At 41.4% G+C, this 25872-nt stretch overlaps 1 protein-coding gene across 2 annotated transcripts in view; it reads left to right on the plus strand.

The window, feature by feature from the left end:
• LOC124865335 (lamin-A-like) overlaps positions 1–25872 on the plus strand; it is a 46128-nt gene that overhangs the window by 11560 nt on the left and 8696 nt on the right. For both annotated transcript variants that reach the window (XM_047360338.1, XM_047360337.1), the window contains exons 3-7: positions 20698–20854; positions 21456–21581; positions 23678–23848; positions 24393–24518; positions 24617–24837. In XM_047360338.1, the coding sequence (XP_047216294.1) occupies positions 20698–20854; positions 21456–21581; positions 23678–23848; positions 24393–24518; positions 24617–24837 (801 nt within the window). The remainder of the gene's footprint in view (positions 1–20697; positions 20855–21455; positions 21582–23677; positions 23849–24392; positions 24519–24616; positions 24838–25872) is intronic.

The following is a 25872-nucleotide window of genomic DNA, read 5'->3' on the forward strand; positions in this document are numbered from 1 at the left end:
GCATCACTCTGCATCTCTTCACAGACAGCTTTGTTTGGTTAACTACAACACATGTTTCCTCCCGAAAGAAAAACCTCAAGCTGTCTGCTGAGAAAGCCACCCAGTCTCCCTGCAGCACTAGTTGATTTTGGAAATGATTAAAAACAGTTAGAAACGGTTATGCAAATATGAAAGTAGGTATACTGAGCTGGTTGGAAGCTAAAGCTCCTTTTTGATGGTCTAGGCTTAGAAATATTTCAAAACATTTAAACACGTAGCCCTGAGCTATTTGCTAATTTAGGGGTGAAAGTGTCTCCGAAGGTTGTTGTTTCAATTCACATTTCTCAGTATCTTATTTTGGCAGAATTCACCACAAATTAGACCAGAACACCTAATTTAATGTGGCTTAAATAGCTTTTAATGCATATATATATTTTTTATTTGTTAGGCTTAAATAACCCTCCAGCATCACCTTTTAATACATCTGAAGCTATATGTAATCTAATCTCCAGCTAAACAATATATGCATTGCTGCAAAACATTTATCTAAATTCCACTAGAATTTCACGTTATTTAATCTGATTAGACACTCTGTCTGCGCGGATGAAGATCCACTCACCTCGGCATGCTGAATGCTTGAACTGGCTGAGCTTTGCCCTCAGGGGGAAATGCCATCGTCTCCGGATTAATTCATATAATTATTTGTCCTCTTCAGGGCGCTTATAGACTGTGCTGTGTGCTAATACCACTTTAGTTGCAGCCCAAGATGGTCAGTTGATCAGAGTATAGAGAGAAAGGAAGTGAAACACAGGTGAGGGAAGTTCTTGCATAGTAGCACGTCTTTCATCTCAAAACATACAATATCTGTACGTTTTATAAACTAGCCACAAACGTGACAGTACATGTTTCGCAAAATGTTTAGTTTCTTTCCACACTTGTAAAAATTAGTTTTTTAGACACACGTTCATACATGGTACATACAAGTCGTCCTCAACCTGAAGGAACTTCTGTATGTGACCCGATGAGAACAATTAATTTCCCTCAGTGGTGAAAAGTGTTTCACCCCCCCCCCCAAACCCCACCATAGCAAATATGCTATAAAATCATTTAAAACTATCTGAAGGAAGACACCACTTCAGGCATTTTAAGTTCTCCACAAACTGGATGCTTCAGTAGAAAAGACTTCAGAATCCAGCTTTGGGTCGGTTTGTTTCAGTCTCTCTAATTCATCCAAACATTTTCAGGAGGACAAACTTTTCTGCTGGAGCACATTCCTCCAACAACTCAGCAAGCATGTGAAGACTTGTTGGTGCAGCAGTACCTCTTGCACACATCACTGCGTCCCTGCTGTACCATTGTTCTAAAGCAAACAGCTCTTTTCTGACAGACACTGATACTGATGTTCAGCTGAAGGTAAACAGACAAACCCTTTTCCTGCCCAGACACAAAGCAGAGATCCGCCCCACCTGTTGTGGTACAGGGTGGGGCTCCAGGTTGATGAAGCTTTTAGCTAATTCTTTTATTTTCTTTTGGAAAACTGTCTTTAGATTTGGATTAAGAAAGTTATCTTGTAGACAGAACATGGTCTGACATGTTTCCCTGCATACTGAACGTTAATAATGAAGCAAAGATGGTGCGCATGGTTCTGTGGGAACATTCATCGCCATGCAGGAAGTAGATTTATCATGCAGCACATCCCTGTTTCCTGGGCCCTGAATTTTTCACTACTGGGTTTCAGTATGTGCCGTCAGAATTAAACATTAATTTCTAGGTCTTTGCAGTGTGTGATGAATCGTTGCCCCTTACTAATGTTTCTCATTATGACACATTTAAATTTTCTGGAAATTCTCTCTGTGCAATGGGTCTCATTTTCTGTGTTCAATTTTAGAACTGCATGGTACCAGCCCAAACACGCTTAAGGAACACAGACACTGAGAAACAGAAGTAAGATCATGTTTAATAATAATGTGTGTATTCTGTAGGGGAAGACAAGGAAACAGGTCATCATCAGAAGTGGTCTATCAGTTGTAGGTTGTTTCAGTGAGTAAAGTTTCTATATTTAACCTGAGGGGAACTTCAAGATGTATCTCAGAGGTAAAACATTAAACAACTGTGCTGTTACTGCCGGGCCTTTGAAGGACATCAGGAGGATTCATTAAAGCTGCAGAGATCAAATGTCTCTGTCCAAAAATTTAGAAAAGGAAAATGTGCTCTTCTTCACATCAGCTGGTCAGCCTGGCCCAAGTGTGATTGGGTCTTAAGCAGAACTTGACTCAGGGCTCCTCTCTGTGTTAAGACCATCAGCACCAATGACGGGGTATTAATACAGATTCGGTGGAATCGGGTGGAAGGGGCCAAGGTTAACTGGCTTAGAGGGATCACTGATAACCGAAACTCAAACATGAAGAAGAGATTAACCTGGAAGCTTTAGACTGTAACTATGGTAACACAGTGATCAATGATGATTATTTTTAACACTTTTACAAACTGGCCCACTTCTTTAAATCTTGAATTTTGAATTAATTCACAATTCTTTATTTAATCTTTGCTGAAACCATCAAATCAAATTTAAAATGATTCCCATTTTTAGCGAACAAATATAAAACTTTAGATCTACAGTCTGTGTTAAAATTCAAGCATTTATGGGAGGCCCCTGGTGTTTCTGTGGCCCCAAGCTTAGTTTGCTTATGCCATGGTTTGTTTTTGGTACTATGGAGACATCATTGAACAGTTTGGCCCTCAGCTATTTGGAGAACGTCTGACTACCTGATGACTGGAGCAGATCCAGCTGACGTCAGCAGGATGAAACTTTGCTTGACGCAGCAGCAGCTCTAAAAGGATGGAAACGCTTCTGTTTTTTTTAAATTCTGGGTATATTTATTGGATTCTTTTGGCTTGAATCTTGGATTCTCATAAATGTTTCTAATTTGGCTTTTAGCTATAAATGCACAGATTTGACATTGATAATTGAAGAATATAAAGATGATGATAAAAAATGGTGAAGTGTAGGGATCAGTTGGGACTTTTGTTCTGGATCGATCCACTACCCCTCACCATCAAAACTACCAGCACCAGTATTTCCTGCAGCACACAAAATAGATCCAGCAGTTTGCAAATGTTTTCTGCTCTAACAGAAATAATGTGCAAATGTAACTATGATTGATTAATTTAACTTTTCGGACATCCCCAAAACTTACAATGTGATTGTTGCCAATATTGTTTTTTAATTGAAAAACTGTCCCAAAGGTTTTTAATTAAAAAAATTTTTTTATGAACTGGAGAAAGCTTCATGATTTTCATCAGGAACACTGCAAACCTTTTTCAACTACGTCTGTCTTTTAATTGATCTGTTATTCCTAAATGAGGATCAATAGTGATTGGTGACCATATCAGACCGACCTTCTGCTGCTGTGACCGAAGCTTTAAACCTGACGGTCATCACCAGGTCAGTTGGAATCTCCTGAGGTTATGAAGAAAATGCTCATTACTACAAATCTAAATGATTCGCTGATTAAAATAGTATATATGAACTTATAATACCATTTAGTTTTACAGTCAGTTTTCAAACAGGAAAAATGCCAGAGTTGATCCAACTCTGCCTGGAGACGACGAACAAGAATTTCTGAACACAAAACTATTGAAACAGGCAGCAGCCTTATGGAAAACACTGATAGACTTTAAATGATATATTATATAATTATAGAGAAGCATTGCTCCAGTTCTTTATATTTATTAAATAAAAACAAATGTTTTGTGTTCGGTTAGAACAGCCTCAAGCTTTCCACTGAATAAGAAATGAAATTCACATGATTCATTAGAAACCTCAAATATTTGAATTTAATGTCTGAAAAATTCAACTTCACCCACTAGACAGAGTGCTTGAATGCTCTTCAATGTGAATAATTTTTTTGCCCTAAATAACAAGATGTTATGTTGTTTCTGTTTTTAAATGTTTTTAATTTTAAAAAATCATTAAAACTGTTGAATAATTAAGAAATGAGGACTGTGACATGCTCTGAAAGAACTGGACTCCTACTGAAGCTGCATGTCTGACCACTTGACTCATAATTGACTGCATCACCATTACATTGTGCCTGCAGCCATCACAAAGCGTCTCTCCGCTGCATTTATCCTCCAGGGATCATTGCTTCCGTACGGCTTTCTTCACAGCAGGCATAATGAGCTGAGATTTCAGGAAGAGCACTGGTGGAACTAATAACTGTAATGGTTGCACCATCACATGATGGTGTCCCACTATGTCATGATGGTGATCATTGATTAGTGTCAGAACCATGGCACTGGGTCATTTGATAATATATTTTTTTTCTCAGATGTGTCCTTTCTACAGTTATCAGCTTCCTAAACGATAAATAAGTCTTTAGATTACCGAGCCGAAGCAGGCAGCAATCTGCCCCCAGCTGCATATTTCATCGTCTTTTCTTGTCATTTGATCACATTTCTCCTCCGTTTCCCTTCGGCCTCCGGGGGAGAACCCTTTGTTCTCTTATGATGATCTCAGCTTTGATTGTGTCAGCGGACAATTGTCTGTCAAAGTGAGTCATGACATGGAAGATGTGAGCTCAGAGAGCAGTCTTTTGTCTGGGAGTCATGTAAACTGAATCACAGAGCTCTATCAGCACTGAAGATGCTCGGGGGTGCCAGAAAATACCTTCTATACGAGGCACCATATGAGAAAAATGATTCATAGCTGGATTATCTCAGAGTTGCTCAGTGCTGCAGACAGTTTTCAGTTTTAGGGACATTTCCTGGTTTTATTGCCTTATTAAAAAGAGACATACATAGCATGCTGTATAGTGCAGTGAGCTGACCTGGAAAACAGAACATCAGGTCCGATCAAGCAGCCTTTTGTTCATACAATGAAACTGGAATCCATGAGAAGAAACATGAAGGCATGAAGCTAATTGGGAACTACCTGTAAAAACTATAAAAAAATATTGGATCCGGGCATATAAACTTCCTTCCTTGAGATGGGTGCTTGGAGCCAACAACTCAGGAAGGAAACCCAAAGATTCCTCTCCCCAGTCACACACTGCAGCTCCTAATGGGGAATACCAAGGTATTTTGTAGAGATGTAGTGTCAACAAGTTGTGGGTCTTGAGGGGAATCTTCTCTTAGTGGGATGAACCAGAAAACATCTTATTCAAACACCAGAACCTCCAGTGTAGAGTCATTTTAATTGTATGGGTTAGCATCTCAGTCTGTGAAGATGCGGACCTTCTCGTCTCATCTGCAAGCTTAGCCATCCTACAGAAGAAGCTCATTTTAGGCGCTTGTGTCTAGGACCTCGTTCATGAGTCCCATCTGTAACTACAGTAAACGTATTTGCCCCCCTTGGCTTTTTACCAGTTTTGTTACATTCCAACCCAATAGATATAATTTAAAAAAAAGAAAACACCCCCCTTTGCCACCATGAAGCCCATAAAAAGTTCTGGTGCCACCAATTCCCTTCAAAAGTCCCATAATTAGTGGAATAAAGTCCACCTGTGTTCAATCTGTGTCACATGATCTCAGTATAAACACTTTTTTTCTGCGAGGCCCCAGAGGCTGCAGCACCACTAATCAAGAGGAATCACACCATGAAGACCAAGAAGTTCTCCAAACAGGTCAGGTATAAGTCAGGGTGGGGTTATAAAAAAATAACCGGATTTTTTTATGTTCCCCTGGAGCTCCATCAAATCAATCATCTTCAAATGGAAAGCACATGGTACCAAAACAAACCTGGCAGGAGAGAGCCGCCCACCAGAACTCACAGACCGAGTAAGGAGGGTATTAATCAGAGAGGCAGCACAGAGACCAAAGGTTACCCTAGAGGAGCTGCAGAGTTCCAGATATTCTGGAGCTAAACCTGTCAGTCTGCCTCTGATCTGAGATGGGGATGGAGGTTCACCTTCCAGCAGGACAATGACCCAAAGCATACTGCTATATCAACACTTCAGTGGTTTAAGGGGGAACATTTAAATGTGTTGGAATGGCCTAGTCAAAGTCCAGACCTCAAGATGAGGTCTAGAAATCAGGATTTCTTAAATGCAGTGCTAGGTGCTGAGGTTCTTTGTTCTCCTACATGTGTACCAGACTCAACAGTTGAAATAAAAGTCTATCCTGTTCAGTTTGTGGTGATGAGAACCTGGCTGTTCCGAAGGCTCTTTGTGGGTTCAGTCTCTAACAGAAGCCACATGTGGCAGGCCCGTAAATGTGCTGGATGGAGAGCGTCCATGTTGGCCCCACTGGTGTGCGAGTAATGACAGAGCGGGCCTGCAGCAGAGCGGAACTTGGTACTGATCAGAGCTTTTGGCAGCCTGCTGTACTGCTGGTGTGTGTTTGTAGAGTTTACAGAAATGGAGTTTCCATTTCACAGCCGGCCAAGCTCTCGATGAGTCACTCGCTCAAGGACGGGGTAAATTGATTTAAGATGGTTGGTCTCCCCCCGCCTTTCTCCCAAAGAACTTCCATCTTCTTTGGATCTTTTACTCTGTTCCTCTCCATGCCTCCTATTTGGGGCCTCAGATGTTCCAACTTGGTTAGACATGCAACATGTTTCAGTGTCCTGATCTGCTGAAGCTCGCTTTGTGCAACATAACGGATGAGTGGAGCAGTTTGGATAATCCAAGCAGGGTGTTCTGCCAGCTTTCAGCATCTTTGTGTTCAGCATTAACTGTTGCTTTTGTGTGTTTGGAATGAGAACCAGAAGAAACTCAGATATAGATCCAGCTTTGACCGTTTTGATGTGGTTCCTTTTTATAATGCAAAACTTCTGCATTTATTTGGAGGCTGATTGTTGTCGTTTCACATCTGAATGGTTCATATCTTTGTAGTTTCATTGTTTGAGGCATCTTAACCATTGTTGGTTCATTTGGTTTTTTTATAGCCACATCTGGCAGATCGTGTGGAAAAATGTTAGTTTTACTCGTAACCGTTTGGGTGTGGTTGGCAAGAGAAGACAATTACAGGATACTTGTTGAAGTTGATAAAGGAACATTTCTTTAGCATTTTACAGCTCACCTGACGCTGTGTGAATTATCCTGCAGAGTCCATGTTTTACTCCAACTGTGAAGCTCTTTCTGTCCCCCTGTATCCTGTGGACTGCAGGTTAGGCTTCTCAGCACCGAGCTCTCCCGTGCTTCCAGTATTTCCTGTGTGTCAGTGTTCAATGCCAGTTGGTTGTGGCCTTGCATGTGAACGCCCAGCCACCAGTCTTCTCTCTCAACCACAACTTGATTGAGCTCCAAGTATGAAATTCTTCTTTTTCCACATTTATGAAGCGGCTGCAGCCAAAGATCCTGAAATCTTAAGCTTCATAAGCTCCACATGGGTTTAATTATTCGCTCATCTCAGCTTTCTGGCTTTTTTTTTTTTTAAAGCTCCTGGAAAAGGTGCAGCCATCTTTGACGAGAGGCTCAAAACAACAATCTGTTACTACGTGGAGCCTAAACGAGGGTGGCACTGGATCTGGCAGTTTCTTGGGATTAAAAGCAGTTCTGATTCAGAGTAATATGAAGTTCCAACTGAAGCACTTACAGTAACCTTGCACCTCTCAAAGTCAGATATTCCTGTTTACTCAAACAGAAAGTTTCCAAACAATGCAGCTCAACCTGTTATTAAAAACGATTCCAGCTTTGATCAAGGCTGCTGCCTCAGAGGATGCTAAAAGTTGTCTTTCATTAGAAGTGCAGACGTTTTTCAGGACTGAGCAGGATGTTTAAAATGAAGTCATTTCAGGTCTTTTTCGTTTGCAAAGCTCTGTGTAATTTAGTGGGATTTTATGTAAAAGATCAACACTGAGAAGTTCATATTTTTGAACAAAATAACACTTTCTTTTCTAAGCTTTTTAACAAATGAAAAATCTGAAAAGTGTGGTGTGCATCTGTGTTTAGCCTCTTTTACTCTAATACCCTTGAGGTTAACCTTTCAGCAGAATGACGACTCCACACCTGCAGCTTTAATAGTAGAGCTACTATAGTGTTATGTAGATCAAGGAATATTCACATGTTGGAATGTCCTAGACAAAGTTCAGACCTAATTCCAGTTAAGAATCTGTGGCGAGCCAAAAAACTGATCAGACCCCTTCGTTCCAATCTGACTGAGCTTCAGCTACTATACAAAGGTCAAACCCTACAATGGCTTTATATGCAAAGCTGCCCGAGCCCTCGGACCCGAAGGCTGAATACTTCACGGCACAGCTTTCTGATGTCTGTATTCAGTGTGTATTAATACGTTTACAAGGTGCTGTAGACTTCCCTGCAAACATTAACAAGTTCTTATCTCTTCTTTTTACTAACATTCCTTATCTTTATCAAGTAAAGTTGCAAAACTTTTATTTCAAAAGATCTTCCTGTGAAGAGTCTGTTAACCAATCAGGCTTTATTAAGTTGAGTTTAGTTCATGGTTACACAGATAAAAACAATAACACAACAAATAAAACCATGGTGAAAATGTAAAAAGATATTTAAAATCTGCATAGATATAAAATCAGAGGCAGTCTGACTCACTCTGAGTCATCAGACTATCTGGCAGGGAAGGGAAGGGACAGTTCATGTTTTATGTAAATACTGACACAATTCCAGGCGTTAACTGTGGGTGTGGACAGGTCTTCATTCTTCAAGGACGAATGAATCTTTTTACTACATGAAGTTTGTTTCAGTCTGGACCAAATCACGCGTGCCTCCTGCAAGCCGGCTCTCTGCAACATATCGGACACGGTCGGCATCTGTCCCAGTTTTACTGCCAACACAGAGAGCTGTGTTCTCCACTGCCGCCACATGTGGCGCCGTACTGGTGGCCCCTGGCAAATACTACTCATGACAATCACGAACAATCCCTCTCATTGTGCTCTTTGTCTCAGAGGAGACCCAGAAAACGGTCATCTGCCATCCTGGAACGTTTGTTTTAGAGTGGCCATCTTTGTGAGAAGCCCTTAAACACTGGCTGGAAGCTGCAGGCTTTTGTTTGTTTTCCAGTCCTGCTAACGGCTTCCGCATCACTTCCAGCATGTGGAGAAACTAATCCTCTGCATGTGCCCATTCTGCATATTTCTGTGGGCTATTCCCCAGGCTGTTCAAATGAACACATAATTCTGGGCAGGGTATAAGTGAAGTGCCAGTGTTTTGTGAAGTAAAACATATAAGATCACGACAAGCTGCCTTTTTTTCCACTTATAATGTCGTGTTCCATTCAGCTGAAATACAATCATTTAAAGTAAAGGAAAGAATAAAGAAGCTCAAACATCCTGGATGTTTGACCTCTATTATCGGGTATTTCTGTGTTGGAGCTGATATGATACATATCTGGACCCTGCCAATGACCCGACTAAAGATACATGAACAGGAAATTCAGCATCCAACCTTAATCCAGTCCGATTCAACGATACAATAAATGAGTTATTCAAGAGAACGTGTGGAAATTAAGAATAATTGTTTATAATTCCTGTGCAGTGGAAAATGAATAATCTTTCCTGCCGCAGACGCCATGCTAATCAGCTGTTCAGGGACTCAGCAGTACACTGAAAAAACCATTTTCCACATTATAAACATTCAAATATAAGTTAGCTTTAGAACAAAGCATCCCAATAATTTGAACTCTGTGACTTTTACAGGATGCTAAAAGTATTTTGATTGTTAAAATGGGAAACTGGCTTTACTCTGAATCTTTCAAAGAATATCATAAATAATGGAGGAAGAACTTGTTGAACATTTTAACAGTACACATGAAAATGCACACAGCATTTACCCCACAAGCCATACAATGAGGTGTTTCTGCAGGAATAATAGTTAGTCAACCTGATGGACTGATTAGGTCCTAAAAACACTTTAAATGTAGTCTTTGTCCCATTTGTCGCAGTTCTCTTTCCAAACAGTAGGAGTCGCCACTAAAGAAATAAAACTGCTCCACACCAGAAATGGCAGTAGAAGACTTTCACAGGAGATTAATCACAAAATGTAACTATATTCTGTGTTCACGATGAACCTGATTATAATGATGGAAATATTTACATATGCATGAATCTTGATGTCATCCATAAACTGCAGCTTATCACAGCTGCTCTACAGATTCAGTTACCATGTCCATGTCAGCATCTGTAAATCTGTATAAATTCACTGTAGCTTTACCTAGAGGCTGCACATGAGCAGATGTCAGCTCAATGCGATTCACTGTAATTGGCAGGTAAAACTCATTGAGACTGAAGGCTAAATTTAAACCAAAATATGTGCATCTTTTTTATTTCTCACATTTACTTCCTGAAATATTTGGTCTGTTTTTACTTTTACAGAATATTTCACATTCATGGTGGGAAAAACGTTTTTAACTAATCATTCATCATTTCATTTTTACATCACAAAAAGAGGTGGGGAGACTCTTCTAGGGTCCTCCGTATTAGAACAGAAGATATTTGACCCCTAATAGAGCAAGATCGATTTGAAAATATAGAAAATAAGCTCAAGAAAATGGGTCTCACGAGACAACAAAGCAGTTAGGTGTTTAAAGCCAAAAACAAATCAAAAGTCTAAGGCTTGCATGGATTAATGGGGAAAGGGTGGAAATGTAGTCCCAGACATGCGGCTCTACACCTCTTCAGTTTAAACTATTCTAAGCATTGATTGGTTGAGATTCTTAGCCTATCAGCAGGCAGGGAGGAGTGGACCCGACTGAGTCACTGTTGTCCAAATACAACAGTCAGTATTGTTAAATACTTACAACACCAGTTATCTCAGCTGTCTTAGTACTTATTCAGTGCATTTATTGCTGCCTACAGAAAGTTGTCAGCCAAATTAAAACAAGATTGGATCTTCTCTCTGGAGGTCTCATGAAGCAACAGAGCAGTTCAAACACCACATGATGAACACTTGGAGAAGCAGATGAGGTTACAGACCCTGAAATGGGTGAAGGTCTGTAAAACAAAGAGGAACATTTGTCTTCGGTTTGGATTGATATCCAGTTTGTTGTACCTCTCATAACTCTTTCAATAAATATTATTTATGATGGACATAGTTGTTTTAGAACAGCTTATTCTTACTGAGGTACCCTGAAATGATTAACCCGGTTCTTTTGGACCTACAGGCTCCAATCCCATTTAGCAGCATTTTTCCTCTTCATTGTTCTGCCTATAAACAACTTAGGATATTTTTATGGCTGCATGAAAACAAGCATGGCTAATATTTTGGTATACATTTTCAATTCAATTCAGTTTTATTTATGTAGCACCAATTCACAACACATGTCGTCTCAAGGCACTTCACAACAGTCAGGTTCATACATTCCTATTAATCCTAACAATTGAACAGTGCAGTCGGAGTTAGCTTTTTATTCAGTTTTGAACAGGCTCATTTCTTGCAGCCTCTCAGCTCTGCTGTTTTTATTCTGTTGGCCTTTAATCGATTTCATTTCCTCGTTCTATTCCAGGGTCCCTGTGTTTGTTTATAGAAACCCCATTATTCACCAACCTTCCTCTGAGTCACCCCTTCCCTGTAGGGTTCCTCACATAGAGCTGCTTTGTGAAAGGCTGCAGTATTTACACGGACTGTGGGCAGAGGAAACGTCGACCTTCTGGGGCTCAGGGAGAGCCCGGTCCATTTTCCCATCTGCCCAGTGTTTGAGGAATGAGTCATGGGGAAGCACCCTCCCACACGAGGCAGCCAGATGAAGGGTGCAAGGTCTTTTTAATGGCTGAGTGGTCACTCAGATGAATGTGGGAGGGTTAAGACCAAGGCGTTATATGCGTGTGGGGGTGGGGGGGATAAAACATTTGTCTTTTCCAACTCCGTTTGCAGCAGCAGGATTTCCCTTGGTTTACAGCCTGGGGAGGTTAGATGACCACCAAATCAAACATCTGAAGGAATGGTGGTGCTATTTTTTTATTAAAAATTACATTGCTGCCAGTGAAATAATATAATTAGAGCTGCAGAAGATATGAACCATCATCCCAACATTAGTATTAACAATAACTCAGTATTAGAGGTTGTCATTTTTGTGAAGACATATTTCAGGTGTTCAGGGTTTGGCCCTGATGAATGTTCTTACTAGCTGAGATGCTAAGGCTCATGGAGAGACTGCTGGGGACATTTTATACAATGGTAAACTAAGACGAGTGTCTGCAAAGTGTTCATCAATAATACCGCAATTATCATGAATAATGTTATCATAATTTTGCTAATTCCAGAGATTAACACCGATCTGATATTTGATTCACTGATGCATGTGGCGAGCGAAGGAACCCAGGTGGTTCTGTTGGACCAGCAGTGATAAAATGTTTGATGGTTTAAACGTTATTCCATGCACACAGTGGTGGAAGACTAAAGCTGATTATGAATTAAACGCCCACTAAATTCAAAATAACATTGTAGAAAGTAAAAAGGACGTCCAAGATTACATTTTTATCATTAATAGAAATCTAGAATTATAATTGACTTAGTAAGAAATAAGCGAGCAACTAGATTACATTCAGAACTTTGTCTTATTAAAGCTATTTTAACCCACAGGAACTATATGATGGAAGATTTTAGTGCTTTTAAAAGTTTAAATCTTTTTTTTCCCCAAAGGTGGAGAAATGATAATCTAAAGATGTTGGAAATGTTTGTAAAGAAATGTGTTTTATTCAGACAAGCTGGATCATTAATGCTGAGAAGTTTCTTTAGAGCCAGTAGTTGAATCAGAGCAGGAGGGACGGTAGCAGACTGAGCAGATTTGTTGTGCGTAGCAGCAAAAAACCAAAGATTTGGTGAATATAGTGCAAAGGTCAGACGATGAGCCTGGACAGGCTGGTATATTTGGCTTTCCTCTGAGACATCCAAGATGAGAAAGAAACTCTACAGCTGAGATTTTCTTTGTTTCCTCGATCTTTGTTGCTGCTCTGATCTTTTGAATTCCTTCAGAGTTGCTCAGAGGTGTGTGTGTGTGTGTGTGTGTGTGTGTGTGTTTTTTCATCCGCTGCATCCACAGCCACGTAAGCTACCGCGGCTGATGACCAAGGCCTTGGTTACCACAGCAACAGCATAGCAAAACAGGGCTGGAGTGAGCAGGATTTTTTCCCCCGTCTTCCAGTCGGTGAGGCGGAGTTTGTTTCTTGTTACTGGGATGGACAAAGATATAGCTGTGAGTCATCCTGGTGCCCGGGAGCCCAGCCAAAGCATTCCTCCTCCCCCTTCATCACTCCCTCCTCTTCTCCTCAGATTTCTCAGTTCCCCCTCCCCATCTCTTTGTCTGCCCTTTTTCCATTTTTGTTATGCAGTCCTTCTTTATAAACCAATTTCACCTTCCTCATGAAGCCTGTGCTGTGAAAATGTCCAAAAAGCTTTTATTAGAACAGAAAAACCCCTCCTGTTTGTTTCTGTTAGTGATTCCTGACCTCTGGGTGCAGGATAATACATTTGGAAGCCTCCCCCTTCTGCACAAAGGTCTCCATTAGTTTGCACACTTGGACTGCTCTGCTGCCTTGTTTTTTGTGCAACAGTCTTTGTGTCTTGATCAAACAGGCTTGTATTTCTTCACTTATTCATGCAGTCTGAACTGGAACGTAGTCTGCATGTGTTTGCTCATCTGTTGGTTTAATACCATATTGGTTTGGCTCCTGCTGGTTGCAATGGTTACATTGATTGTGAGATTGTTTGAAAAAGGCTGCAGAGTGGCTCCACACACCGTGACAACTTTCAATGCTTTAAAGCTTTAATAGAGCGAAACATAAACAAAAACTCGGGTTATTTACTGGATTCTATCATTGAAACATGTCTGAATAAAAAGCTTTGACTCTGGATCATCTGAATTGCACATAGAAGCTCATACCTGCATTTATCTCTTCCACCATAAACATTTCATCACACCAATTTAAGCTTTTATCTAATGCACAGATGCAGTTAATCTGAAGGTACTGCTGTCAAACCGCCCACATCATTACACAGTGAAGTACAAAACACAGCCAAGGATTTAATGTCTCAGTTTTTGCCTAAAGGCGCCCTCGAAGTGTTTGTGGCTTAAATCCAGCAACAGCATCCTGGACACAGCGGACACGAGGGAACACAGAAAAGCTAAACTGCTGTCACTTTAAAGCACGTTGTGGGTATTATTTAAGTCAAATCTATTCCTTTATGAGCAGATTTACACTAAGAAACAAAGTGCTGCACATCCTCAGGTAAAAAGTGCCAAAAGAAATGTAAAAACACAACATTTCAATATTAATTTTTATTTTTTAGAGCAAAATCACTCAGTTTAAGCTGTTTCCAGTTGAATTGATAAGTTTCTTTGTGTTGACATTATACAGTCAAAAATGAAGCCAAAAAGGGACAGTAGGGTGTGTTTAAATGCATGCGTAAGCAGGAAAGTGTTACCTATTGAATGGATTAATTAAGTGACCTCTATTACACCAGGAGTTTTGGCAGTTTGCTGCTCTGAGGGATAGAGGTTTATGTTAACACAATGTCAGGACTGAAAGACATCAGCAACGACCTAAGAGAAGCTTTAATTCTGGGAAGGGTTTATTTGACCGATTCCAAACCATCTGAAGTTCATCATTTTAAAGACAAATTATTCAAAAGTGGAAAATATTTAGAAAGCTGCCAATCTTTCCAGGAAACGACGTCCCAGCAAAGTCACCCTAAGTTCAGAGGGTGCACTGTTCAGAGAAATGACTAGCTTCATCTCGGACTCAACGGGCATCAGTTAGGAGGTTAAAGTTCCTGATCAATTAGTCAATTAGAAAAATAATGAAGAACTATGGCTTGTTTGGAGTGGTTGTAGGAGAAAACCTCTTATGGCAGCAGGATTTAGGTTTGCAAAGCTGCATCTGAATGAAGACTGTTCTTTGGACAGATGAGACCAAAGCAGAGATGTTGACCTTCATGCATAGCAGCATGTTTGGAGGAAAAATAAAAGCAGCATTTAAACACCAACTCCTTATACCTGGTGTCCAGCATGGGGGTGGAGGGCTGATGATGTGGGCTGAACGGGGCACCTTGCAGTCATTGAGTCGACCATGAACCCTAAACTAGTGTTTGAGTGTCAAAGGTTAAAGCTTTGTCCAACTGGGTCATGCAAGCAGTGGAACGAAGATATTGGGGCAAAATTAGTTTAGAACAATGTGAAAGACCGAAGGAATCAGAGAGAATATCTACTTGAATGTATTGTTGCTAAAAGTGATTCTGCAGGCTGTTGGATCAAGGGGTGTACAAATTTTCTATTTTAGCTCCATCGTTGGGAAATACCAGCGTGAAACCTGTTGTACACTTGAGAGTACACGTAATTCATTTTAGAACCTGGTTAAAACCAGATTATGTTGTGATTCCCCTGATGCATTCAACCGTAGAAACAAACAAGTTGTACTTTAGTTTTCCCATAACTGTAAAACCACTGAAGGAACAGCAGGAGGGAATTGACTGGGGCCCATTAGAACCAATAAATGTCACTGCAGCAGAACAGCGTAGCCATGATCTGCTGCAGAATCGGACTCTTTAAAGCTGTAACGTCTAATCAAAAAGCTTCATTCTTTCAGCTAGAATTTATTTCAAGTTATAAATATACACACATCATAAATCCAGCTTCTCCCTGCCTGTTTCATATTGTACAAGTCAGATTTTACCCCCTTAACTCTACAGTTTGTTAACGATGATTGTGGCGAGTTTAAAATGCTCAACAAGAAAAACAGCAGCGGTAAAACGAGTTGTCACACCTCCCAGATCCTGCGAGCACCGAGGGTTGCAACCAAAGCAGCTGACCTCCACGATAGGTCATTTTTACTACAGCTGTGTTGTCTTGTTGACCTCGGTTACTGCTCCGTCGGATGGGTGCGTTGTGAAAGCCGCTTGCGGCGGATATGTTGGAAACGACGGGCAACAGTTAGCCAGGAATTCAGGGAATTTTTACAGTCTGAATCTGAAGGTCTGGTACACCTGGATCGTAAAGGCTCTGATCCTCCTCCTGGAGACCAGACCTGGCCATCCTGTGTCCGTGCATGTTGTCAATCTAACATACATGCAGGGTGCCGTGAGGCAGGCATTTAATTTGGACTGCCACCAGCGATGTTCACAGGAAAGCTTTAATACATGAACATCTGTTCTACACATCTGCTCATTTCTACTGAAGAGGGAAGGCCCTGACTGCACTGCTTCTTCTGACATGCAACACGTCCAGCTGTCCAGATAAGCAGATCAGACAGGTACTGATCTCTGAGCTTCAGTGTTTAAAGTTTGGCTTTCTTCTCTGCTTTATGTAAAGTTTCAGCTGCAGAAACATTCTGAAGAACCTTTGGTGATATTTCATCTTAGAATGCTTTTTCCTAATGTTGATGGACCATAATTCAATATCAGCCACTATCAATCTGGATGGCTCTAAGCTCTCAACAGTTACATCCTCTAACCCAGGAGGGATGATTGTACTGAATCCCATCGGACACTGTTGGTTTCTGTTTTCATTTGGTTTCATTTCTTTGATCAGACTTGGGTTGTTGGATTGACAGAACCAGACAGAATGTGTCCTCTCTTCTCCTCCACGTTCCTCCAGTTTCAGGATAAATTCCAGTCAACAATCCAGATGGTGACAGCGGTTCATCCTTAGCATAAATTGTCCTTATGAGGTGAACGGCTTGGGCAGCAGTCGGGTTCTGACCCGACTGCTGGCCAAGCCATTCACGGGCTGGGATATTTTCACTGGCTGGTGCTGATGGTTCTGTGGAGGGTTCCTTCATAGAAGCTGTTCAAGTTTTAGGTCAGAGCTGCTGCTTTTTAGCACCGCTTTTTTAATGTTAGCGGTTTACAGGTCCTTCTCAAAATATTAGCATATTGTGATAAAGTTCATTATTTTCAATAATGTAATGATGAAAATTTAACATTCATATATTTTAGATTCATTGCACACTAACTGAAATATTTCAGGTCTTTTATTGTCTTAATACGGATGATTTTGGCATACAGCTCATGAAAACCCAAAATTCCTATCTCACAAAATTAGCATATTTCATCCGACCAATAAAAGAAAAGTGTTTTTAATACAAAAAACGTCAACCTTCAAATAATCATGTACAGTTATGCACTCAATACTTGGTCAGGAATCCTTTTCCAGAAATGACTGCTTCAATGCGGCGTGGCATGGAGGCAATCAGCCTGTGACACTGCTGAGGTCTTATGGAGGCCCAGGATGCTTCGATAGCGGCCTTTAGCTCATCCAGAGTGTTGGGTCTTGAGTCTCTCAACGTTCTCTTCACAATATCCCACAGATTCTCTATGGGGTTCAGGTCAGGAGAGTTGGCAGGCCAATTGAGCACAGTGATACCATGGTCAGTAAACCATTTACCAGTGGTTTTGGCACTGTGAGCAGGTGCCAGGTCGTGCTGAAAAATGAAATCTTCATCTCCATAAAGCTTTTCAGCAGATGGAAGCATGAAGTGCTCCAAAATCTCCTGATAGCTAGCTGCATTGACCCTGCCCTTGATAAAACACAGTAGACCAACACCAGCAGCTGACACGGCAAGCCCAGACCATCACTGACTGTGGGTACTTGGCACTGGACTTCTGGCATTTTGGCATTTCCTTCTCCCCAGTCTTCCTCCAGACTCTGGCACCTTGATTTCTGAATGACATGCAGAATTTGCTTTCATCCGAAAAAAGTACTTTGGACCACTGGGCAACAGTCCAGTGCTGCTTCTCTGTAGCCCAGGTCAGGCGCTTCTGCTGCTGTTTCTGGTTCAAAAGTGGCTTGACCTGGGGAATGCGGCACCTGTAGCCCATTTCCTGCACACGCCTGTGCACGGTGGCTCTGGATGTTTCTACTCCAGACTCAGTCCACTGCTTCCGCAGGTCCCCCAAGGTCTGGAATCGGCCCTTCTCCACAATCTTCCTCAGGGTCCGGTCACCTCTTCTCGTTGTGCAGCGTTTTCTGCCACACTTTTTCCTTCCCACAGACTTCCCACTGAGGTGCCTTGATACAGCACTCTGGGAACAGCCTATTCGTTCAGAAATTTCTTTCTGTGTCTTACCCTCTTGCTTGAGGGTGTCAATAGTGGCCTTCTGGACAGCAGTCAGGTCGGCAGTCTTACCCATGATTGGGGTTTTGAGTGATGAACCAGGCTGGGAGTTTTAAAGGCCTCAGGAATCTTTTGCAGGTGTTTAGAGTTAACTCGTTGATTCAGATGATTAGGTTCATAGCTCGTTTAGAGACCCTTTTAATGATATGCTAATTTTGTGAGATAGGAATTTTGGGTTTTCATGAGCTGTATGCCAAAATCATCCGTATTAAGACAATGAAAGACCTGAAATATTTCTGTTATTGTGCAATGAATCTAAAATATATGAAAGTAAAATTTTCATCATGACATTATGGAAAATAATGAACTAAATCACAATATGCTAATATTTTGAGATGGACCTGTATACCTTCGACTATTTTAAGTCTTCTAACTGGTGATATTTTTCCATTATGTCATTATTTTTTTTTACTTTTAATAAATTTGTGGCAAAGTGAGCAGAGGTGATCAGGTTGGCTCCACGGATCTGGGCTGGCACACCCAACCAAAAGGTCCAACCAGAACTTCAGGATTTGTATTGTGCTGTTCTCAGTGGTGTGCTGTTTGAGTGAGGGAACCAACACACACACACACAAACCAGTGGCTCCACATACAGTGGGGTTCCTACCCTGACTAGTAAAAGTCACTTTTACCAGCAAAACTGCATTCTTCTAAACGTTTTGCTGACGTTCGGATCAGAACCGGAGCTTCTACCCACCTGTCCAGACCCCTGTGTGTCCCATGAATTGATCTCTGGGCTGTTTTTGCGTGACAGATGAGGCGTTGGCTCATCAGAGTTAATTCGTGGCTGCGATGGTTAATCTTAATGCTTTTATCCTAAGCAGCTGGACTTTGGTCTTTTTAACTGTTGTTTTTACAGTCACTGTTTCATTACACATTAATTACAGTTTTTATGCAAGTCTTGCAGCAGTCATGTTATAATCAGGCAGCAACACATTATGGTTTTTTACTGCAACCGTTGTAGAAGCTGATTCAGAAGTTTTGAATGAATGACCTGCTGTCGTGGTAAAGTCTTGTTCATTGAACACGTATATTTGTTGTTCTCGTCCTGTTTTATGGCAGCTGCCTGTGAACCAGAGCACTGTAAGGTCTGTGTGAGCGGCCTGGAAGCCATCTCCCTCAGCAGATGGTCGTTATTAGTGACAATGAGGACTAACCCACAGGGCCAAATGAAATAACGAGCCCATTTCCTCCTGAGCTCTGCATCAACCCCCTCCCTCTGTCTCCTCCTTCGTCTCCATCTGCTGGAACCGTTTTGTTTTTTCCACTGGTTCATCCGTTTTTTTCCTCAACTTTCACTCTAAACTGATTATTGCAGAGATGTAATGAGGGGGGCAGTGCAGACAAGCACATGTGCAACAAACGTGAAATCGCTTGAGATGGACCTCAGAGGGATCTTATTCAGTTTGGATGTTTTCCAACAAGACCAAGTGTTAAGTGATGTTCAGGGACAGCTGCTGGTCTGATTGGTACCAGTTGGTCCGGTGGTGGTGCTTAGTTTCACTGATTAAAAACTAAGGAAGCAGGATGTGGTTAGTCGTTACAGTTTTGAGTCTTTTATTATTGAATTATTAAATGCTTATTTAGGAAATATGTAAAAATAAATGTCAATACCTTGTTTAATTTAACGGAGTTTAGTTGTTGGACCTCAGATTTCTGTTGGATTCTGTTTGGAGTATAGAAACTGGATTAGTTTAGGATAATGTGGGAATGACCTGATTTGTATGCAGTTTGGTCCAGATGCAGACCAGCGATGGGGATGTAAATGAGCTGGGACGTTTGAAACACACCCAGAGGGTGGAGTGCTGACATCACACTTTAAACAGGCATGTTTTTGTCTTGTAATTTTCAGCATGTGAGGCATTTTCTTTACAGTTTGCCCCCTTGTGTAATGGAGGGGAAACACTGCACTGGTTGTAACTTTGGGCAGCTATAACATCTCTGAGCTATAATGAATAATGAGTTAACTATAATCATCTACCGCTCTCACTGATTTACATGTGGACTTTGTTCATATTGGACAGTTCCTTCCAGCTTTCAGTTTGCTTTAGTAACCAAAACTTGTTTCTTTTTGCATCTATTTATTCATTTAATGCCACCTAATATATTTATTCATATATATATATAGTTATTGTTTGATAATTTGAGGATGATTATAGTTGGTCCCATTTTCCTGTTTATTTTTAAGGTATTGTATTAGTGTGCAGTAATGTGTAGTTCTTACACAGAGTCTGTTGTTCTGCATGCTATGTGACCCTGATACTTTGGGCCGATATCATGTGGGAAGTGTGGTTAAAATATTTCTTTATTCACCGTTTCATGTTTGGTTCCATTTTAATTCATCAGTAAAAGCAGTCTGAACAGGTTATTCTAATGTAAGAAAATAAATCACTGAAATGTTCTTTACATGCAGTTGTACAAGTACAGAACTTTATTTGCAACATCATACAGGGTTTCTAAATATTTTAAAGTTACCATTAAAGTTGAAATACGAAATAAAGGGTTAGAAAGTTTTTATACTGCTTCATTTGTTCGCAGATTACAAAGCTGTTTAATAAAAAGGTCAGAATGCTGTGATGTAACAGAAAAGGATGAAAATAGCTGGTTTGTATTGAAGGATTTGAGATTTTCTCCAGCAGTGGAACGATGAACACATTCAGCAAACTAACGCCCACATCCCATCGCTCCTGTCTCCACAGGAATACTAAGAAGGAGTCGGACCTGGAGGCAGCCATGCTCCGGCTGAGGGACCTCGAGGCCATGCTGAACTCCAAAGATGCTGCCTACACCACTGCCCTGGGGGAGAAACGAAACCTAGAGGCTGAGGTGAAGGACCTCAAGGGCCAGCTAGCCAAGGTAAAAACAGTCTGATTCCAACTAAGGCCTCATGTGGTTTCTGTGGTCAGGAAAGGTGCATTTCCTGCCTTAAAGCAAATATAAATCTCTGGACTGAAGTCTGGTTTGTAGTTTTTGTAGCTTGGCATCAACACAATTCTTCTAAATCACACAGGTTTAGTTTTCCTGCTCCTTTTATGACCAAAAGCCTGCAGGAAAAAAAGAAATCTTGACGTCACCCTCATGCGCCCACAGGGTCGCTCAGGTTTTTTACCATCAGTTTTCCACCTGTTACAGATGCAGCCAGCACTCCCTAACATCTGAAGTGATTATCTCTGCATGCATGCATGTTTTCTTGCTTCATGCAGAAAACCATCATTGAGAGAAGTAATTTTCTATAAAAACCCTGCGGCTGATTATGAATGAGGTGGTGGAGGCGAGACAGAGATGGTTGCATTTTCTGCTGTAGGTTTTATCAATGAAGCTTACCTTCAAACTCAGAGCTGTGGCTGTGCTCCACCTACTGTCCAAATTGAGGAACTGCATCTTTTCTGTTCAGCGTTCAGTTGCGCATATCATAAACTAAACTAAATGTCTTTTTCTCTCTCCTTCTCTTTTCCAGCTGGACGTTAACTTGGGCGATACGAAGAAGCAGCTGCAGGATGAGATGCTGAGGAGGGTGGATGCAGAAAACCGCCTGCAGACCCTGAGGGAGGAGCTGGACTTCCAGAAGAATGTCTATAACGAGGTGTGTGCTCCTCACCTCAACATTTCTACAGGTCCTTCTCAAAATATTAGCATATTGTGATAAAGTTCATTATTTTCCATAATGTCATGATGAAAATTTAACATTCATATATTTTAGATTCATTGCACACTAACTGAAATATTTCAGGTCTTTTATTGTCTTAATACGGATGATTTTGGCATACAGCTCATGAAAACCCAAAATTCCTATCTCACAAAATTAGCATATCATTAAAAGGGTCTCTAAACGAGCTATGAACCTAATCATCTGAATCAACGAGTTAACTCTAAACACCTGCAAAAGATTCCTGAGGCCTTTAAAACTCCCAGCCTGGTTCATCACTCAAAACCCCAATCATGGGTAAGACTGCCGACCTGACTGCTGTCCAGAAGGCCACTATTGACACCCTCAAGCAAGAGGGTAAGACACAGAAAGACATTTCTGAACAAATAGGCTGTTCCCAGAGTGCTGTATCAAGGCACCTCAGTGGGAAGTCTGTGGGAAGGAAAAAGTGTGGCAGAAAACGCTGCACAACGAGAAGAGGTGACCGGACCCTGAGGAAGATTGTGGAGAAGGGCCGATTCCAGACCTTGGGGGACCTGCGGAAGCAGTGGACTGAGTCTGGAGTAGAAACATCCAGAGCCACCGTAAACAGGCGTGTGCAGGAAATGGGCTACAGGTGCCGCATTCCCCAGGTCAAGCCACCTTTGAACCAGAAACAGCGGCAGAAGCGCCTGACCTGGGCTACAGAGAAGCAGCACTGGACTGTTGCTCAGTGGTCCAAAGTACTTTTTTTGGATGAAAGCAAATTCTGCATGTCATTTGGAAATCAAGATGCCAGAGTCTGGAGGAAGACTGGGGAGAAGGAAATGACAAAATGCCAGAAGTCCAGTGTCAAGTACCCACAGTCAGTGATGGTCTGGGGTGCCGTGTCAGCTGCTGGTGTTGGTCCACTGTGTTTTATCAAGGGCAGGGTCAATGCAGCTAGCTATCAGGAGATTTTGGAGCACTTCATGCTTCCATCTGCTGAAAAGCTTTATGGAGATGAAGATTTCATTTTTCAGCACGACCTGGCACCTGCTCACAGTGCCAAAACCACTGGTAAATGGTTTACTGACCATGGTATCACTGTGCTCAATTGGCCTGCCAACTCTCCTGACCTGAACCCCATAGAGAATCTGTGGGATATTGTGAAGAGAACGTTGAGAGACTCAAGACCCAACACTCTGGATGAGCTAAAGGCCGCTATCGAAGCATCCTGGGCCTCCATAAGACCTCAGCAGTGCCACAGGCTGATTGCCTCCATGCCACGCCGCATTGAAGCAGTCATTTCTGCCAAAGGATTCCCGACCAAGTATTGAGTGCATAACTGTACATGATTATTTGAAGGTTGACGTTTTTTGTATTAAAAACACTTTTCTTTTATTGGTCGGATGAAATATGCTAATTTTGTGAGATAGGAATTTTGGGTTTTCATGAGCTGTATGCCAAAATCATCCATATTAAGACAATAAAAGACCTGAAATATTTCAGTTAGTGTGCAATGAATCTAAAATATATGAATGTTAAATTTTCATCATGACATTATGGAAAATAATGAACTTTATCACAATATGCTAATATTTTGAGAAGGACCTGTATTTTATTTCAGTTTGCATCTTTTCTGCAGGGTGTTTATTTTCTTCTAAGAAACTACTGGCTGGTTCTGCATTTCTCCTCCAGAGGTGCTTTGCTGGTGCACTTTTTTCACCTTCCTTCAAGTGATTTCACTAAAAACTCGTTGCTGTGATTCATGCTTTCTTCCTATAATTACCTTTTAATCTTTTGTCGGTTATGGTAGCAGCCAATCAAAAGTAGACTAAGATTCCGTTTAAATTTGATGATAATCTGCTTATAGATTTTTCTGCCGCAGCTCTAAAGTAATTCCAGCACAGCAGTTGACTGATCAATACAATTATGTCTACAGAGGTCTCTACAGAAAGATGGATTAATGTTGTTTCAATGCTGAAAATGCATAATAAATGGAGATGAGTTAGAATTTCTTTAGACTGGTGTTCTTCAGCAGCCTCTGTTTGAATGCCTCTTGTTTCGTGCAGGAGCTGCGCGAGTCCAAGCGTCGACACGAGTCTCGGATCGTAGAGATCGACGGCGGTAGGCAGCAGGAGTTTGAAAGCATGCTGTCCGATGCTCTGAGTGATCTGAGGGCGCAGCACGAGCAGCAGGTTTACATCTACAAGGAGGAGCTGGAGAAGACCTACAACTCCAAGGTAGGAGGCACAGCTCTGTCGCCACCTACAGGTGTCCAGCAGTTTGATTTAAGAAAAATAAAAAGCCTTTAGATGATGCAATGTTCGGCCCTACTTAATTCAGAATCCCCAAGAAAAATGAGTCTAACAAGCGCAACTGCTGCTCTGGTAATAAGGAATTTGAATGAAGAGTTTTTTTCTGCCTGAAATTGAATTCCAAATAAAAGTGTTGCTGAAATAGATTTTTTTGTTTTTTGTTGGAGGAAAAATCTACATCTCAGATGGTTGGAGGAAGTGAGACGTTTATATTGCTCAGAATATTATTTAAAGCAGATTAGAACAGAAAAAAACATGAATTAAGAGCAGAAACAAACTCTTCGGTAAATAAGATGTCAAATATTTATTTACAATTTCTTTCAGTATTCTAAACATTATAAAAGTAACTTTGTTCAATGAAATAAAATGAAAAACCTCAACTTCAGTGCTTGAGCAAAGACTGGTATAAATGAAAGTTTTTATATTAAAGACTGTGTCGCTGTCTTATGTTTCCATCTCCATATTCCAGCTGGACAACGCCCGTCAGTCAGCGGAGAGAAACAGCAACATGGTCGGAGCCGCTCACGAAGAGTTGCAGCAGACCCGAGTCCGTCTGGAGGGCATGACGTCTCAGCTGACTCAGCTGCAGAAACAGGTACCCACTCCTCCTCCTAGTGCTCTTACTGAACCCAAGCATCCATCAGTCGCCGTTTTTTTCTCTGACCGAACATCATCTCTGTGTGTTTGCAACAGCTGACGGCCAGCGAGTCCAAAGCCCGGGAGCTGGAGGAGTCTCTGGCGCGAGAGCGGGACCTGATGAGGCGTCGCTTGGAGGATAAAGACAGAGAAATGGCAGAGATCCGAGCACGGATGCAGCAGCAGCTGGACGAGTACCAGGAGCTGCTGGACATCAAGCTGGCACTGGATATGGAGATCAGTGCTTACAGGAAGCTCCTGGAGGGAGAGGAGGAGAGGTGAGTCGAAGTTTGAGTTAAATATGAAAATGTGGGACAACCAGAAAGCTGCTGGAGGAGAAGCTAGAATGCTAACAAGCCACAGAAGGATTGGATGTTGGCAGAAATAGGTGGATGCTAAGAACAAATTGTTGGATGGTGTTAGATAGATGATGTCCAGAAGGGTGTAGATGTTTTTTTATCTCCACAGCAGTCTGGATAAAACCCTCATCCTCTATAAATATAGTGGTTTTACCCAGCTAACTTAGTTTATACTAAACCTTCATATTACCAGCAGATTTATCATGTTTGAGACTCCCTGCAGCAGGGACTCATTTTGTCCTCTTTTACAGACTTAGAAGTTTCTTCAGCGTGGTCCCAGATGGGCCAGATTTATATGCATTTGCATGAACCTGAAAGACACTTAAAGACCAAATATTTAGTGAAAAGGTCTCAGAACCAATACAAACAGAATCTTCTTTAAGATGGTTCAGATTTAAGGAAGTTTTAGTGTACTTTAGAGACCAATTGGTTTTTCTCTCATCCACTCAATGTTCATACGTATACATAGTCCCCCACTAAGGACCAGACCTTTTGTAGCCCTCTGGTTCAAATCCTAGCTGGATATATGGTCAGTCCTCTTGACAGAACCGAGTCAAGTTGGTGTCCTGGCACAGACCCGGGTTTTCAATAAAAACCTGTTTGGGATCATTGTCCCGTTGGAGCGCCTGACTGTGTCCAAGATTTCACTTTGTGCAACTCATCAGTACCACTGGCAGAGAAGCAGACCCAAAGCATGATGCTACCACCATCATGCCTGACACTTGACTTAAAATTCTCACCTTAACTCTTTCAAGCATACTTCTTCTTCTAGTGGCCAATAACTGTTTGTCTCATCTGAGCATCAAACCTTCAGAAGGAACTTGGCTTGTCTGCGTGGTTCAGCGGCACATTTCAGTGGAGTTCGAATGTGTTTGTTCAGTCTGGAACAAGTGATTTTCAAGTGATTTCAGTCCATGGTGAGGGAAAAGTGTTCCTCCAGTATCTTTCAGTTCA

The sequence above is a fragment of the Girardinichthys multiradiatus genome, chromosome 3 (assembly GCF_021462225.1).
Source record: "Girardinichthys multiradiatus isolate DD_20200921_A chromosome 3, DD_fGirMul_XY1, whole genome shotgun sequence".
Taxonomy (NCBI): Eukaryota; Metazoa; Chordata; class Actinopteri; order Cyprinodontiformes; family Goodeidae; genus Girardinichthys; species Girardinichthys multiradiatus.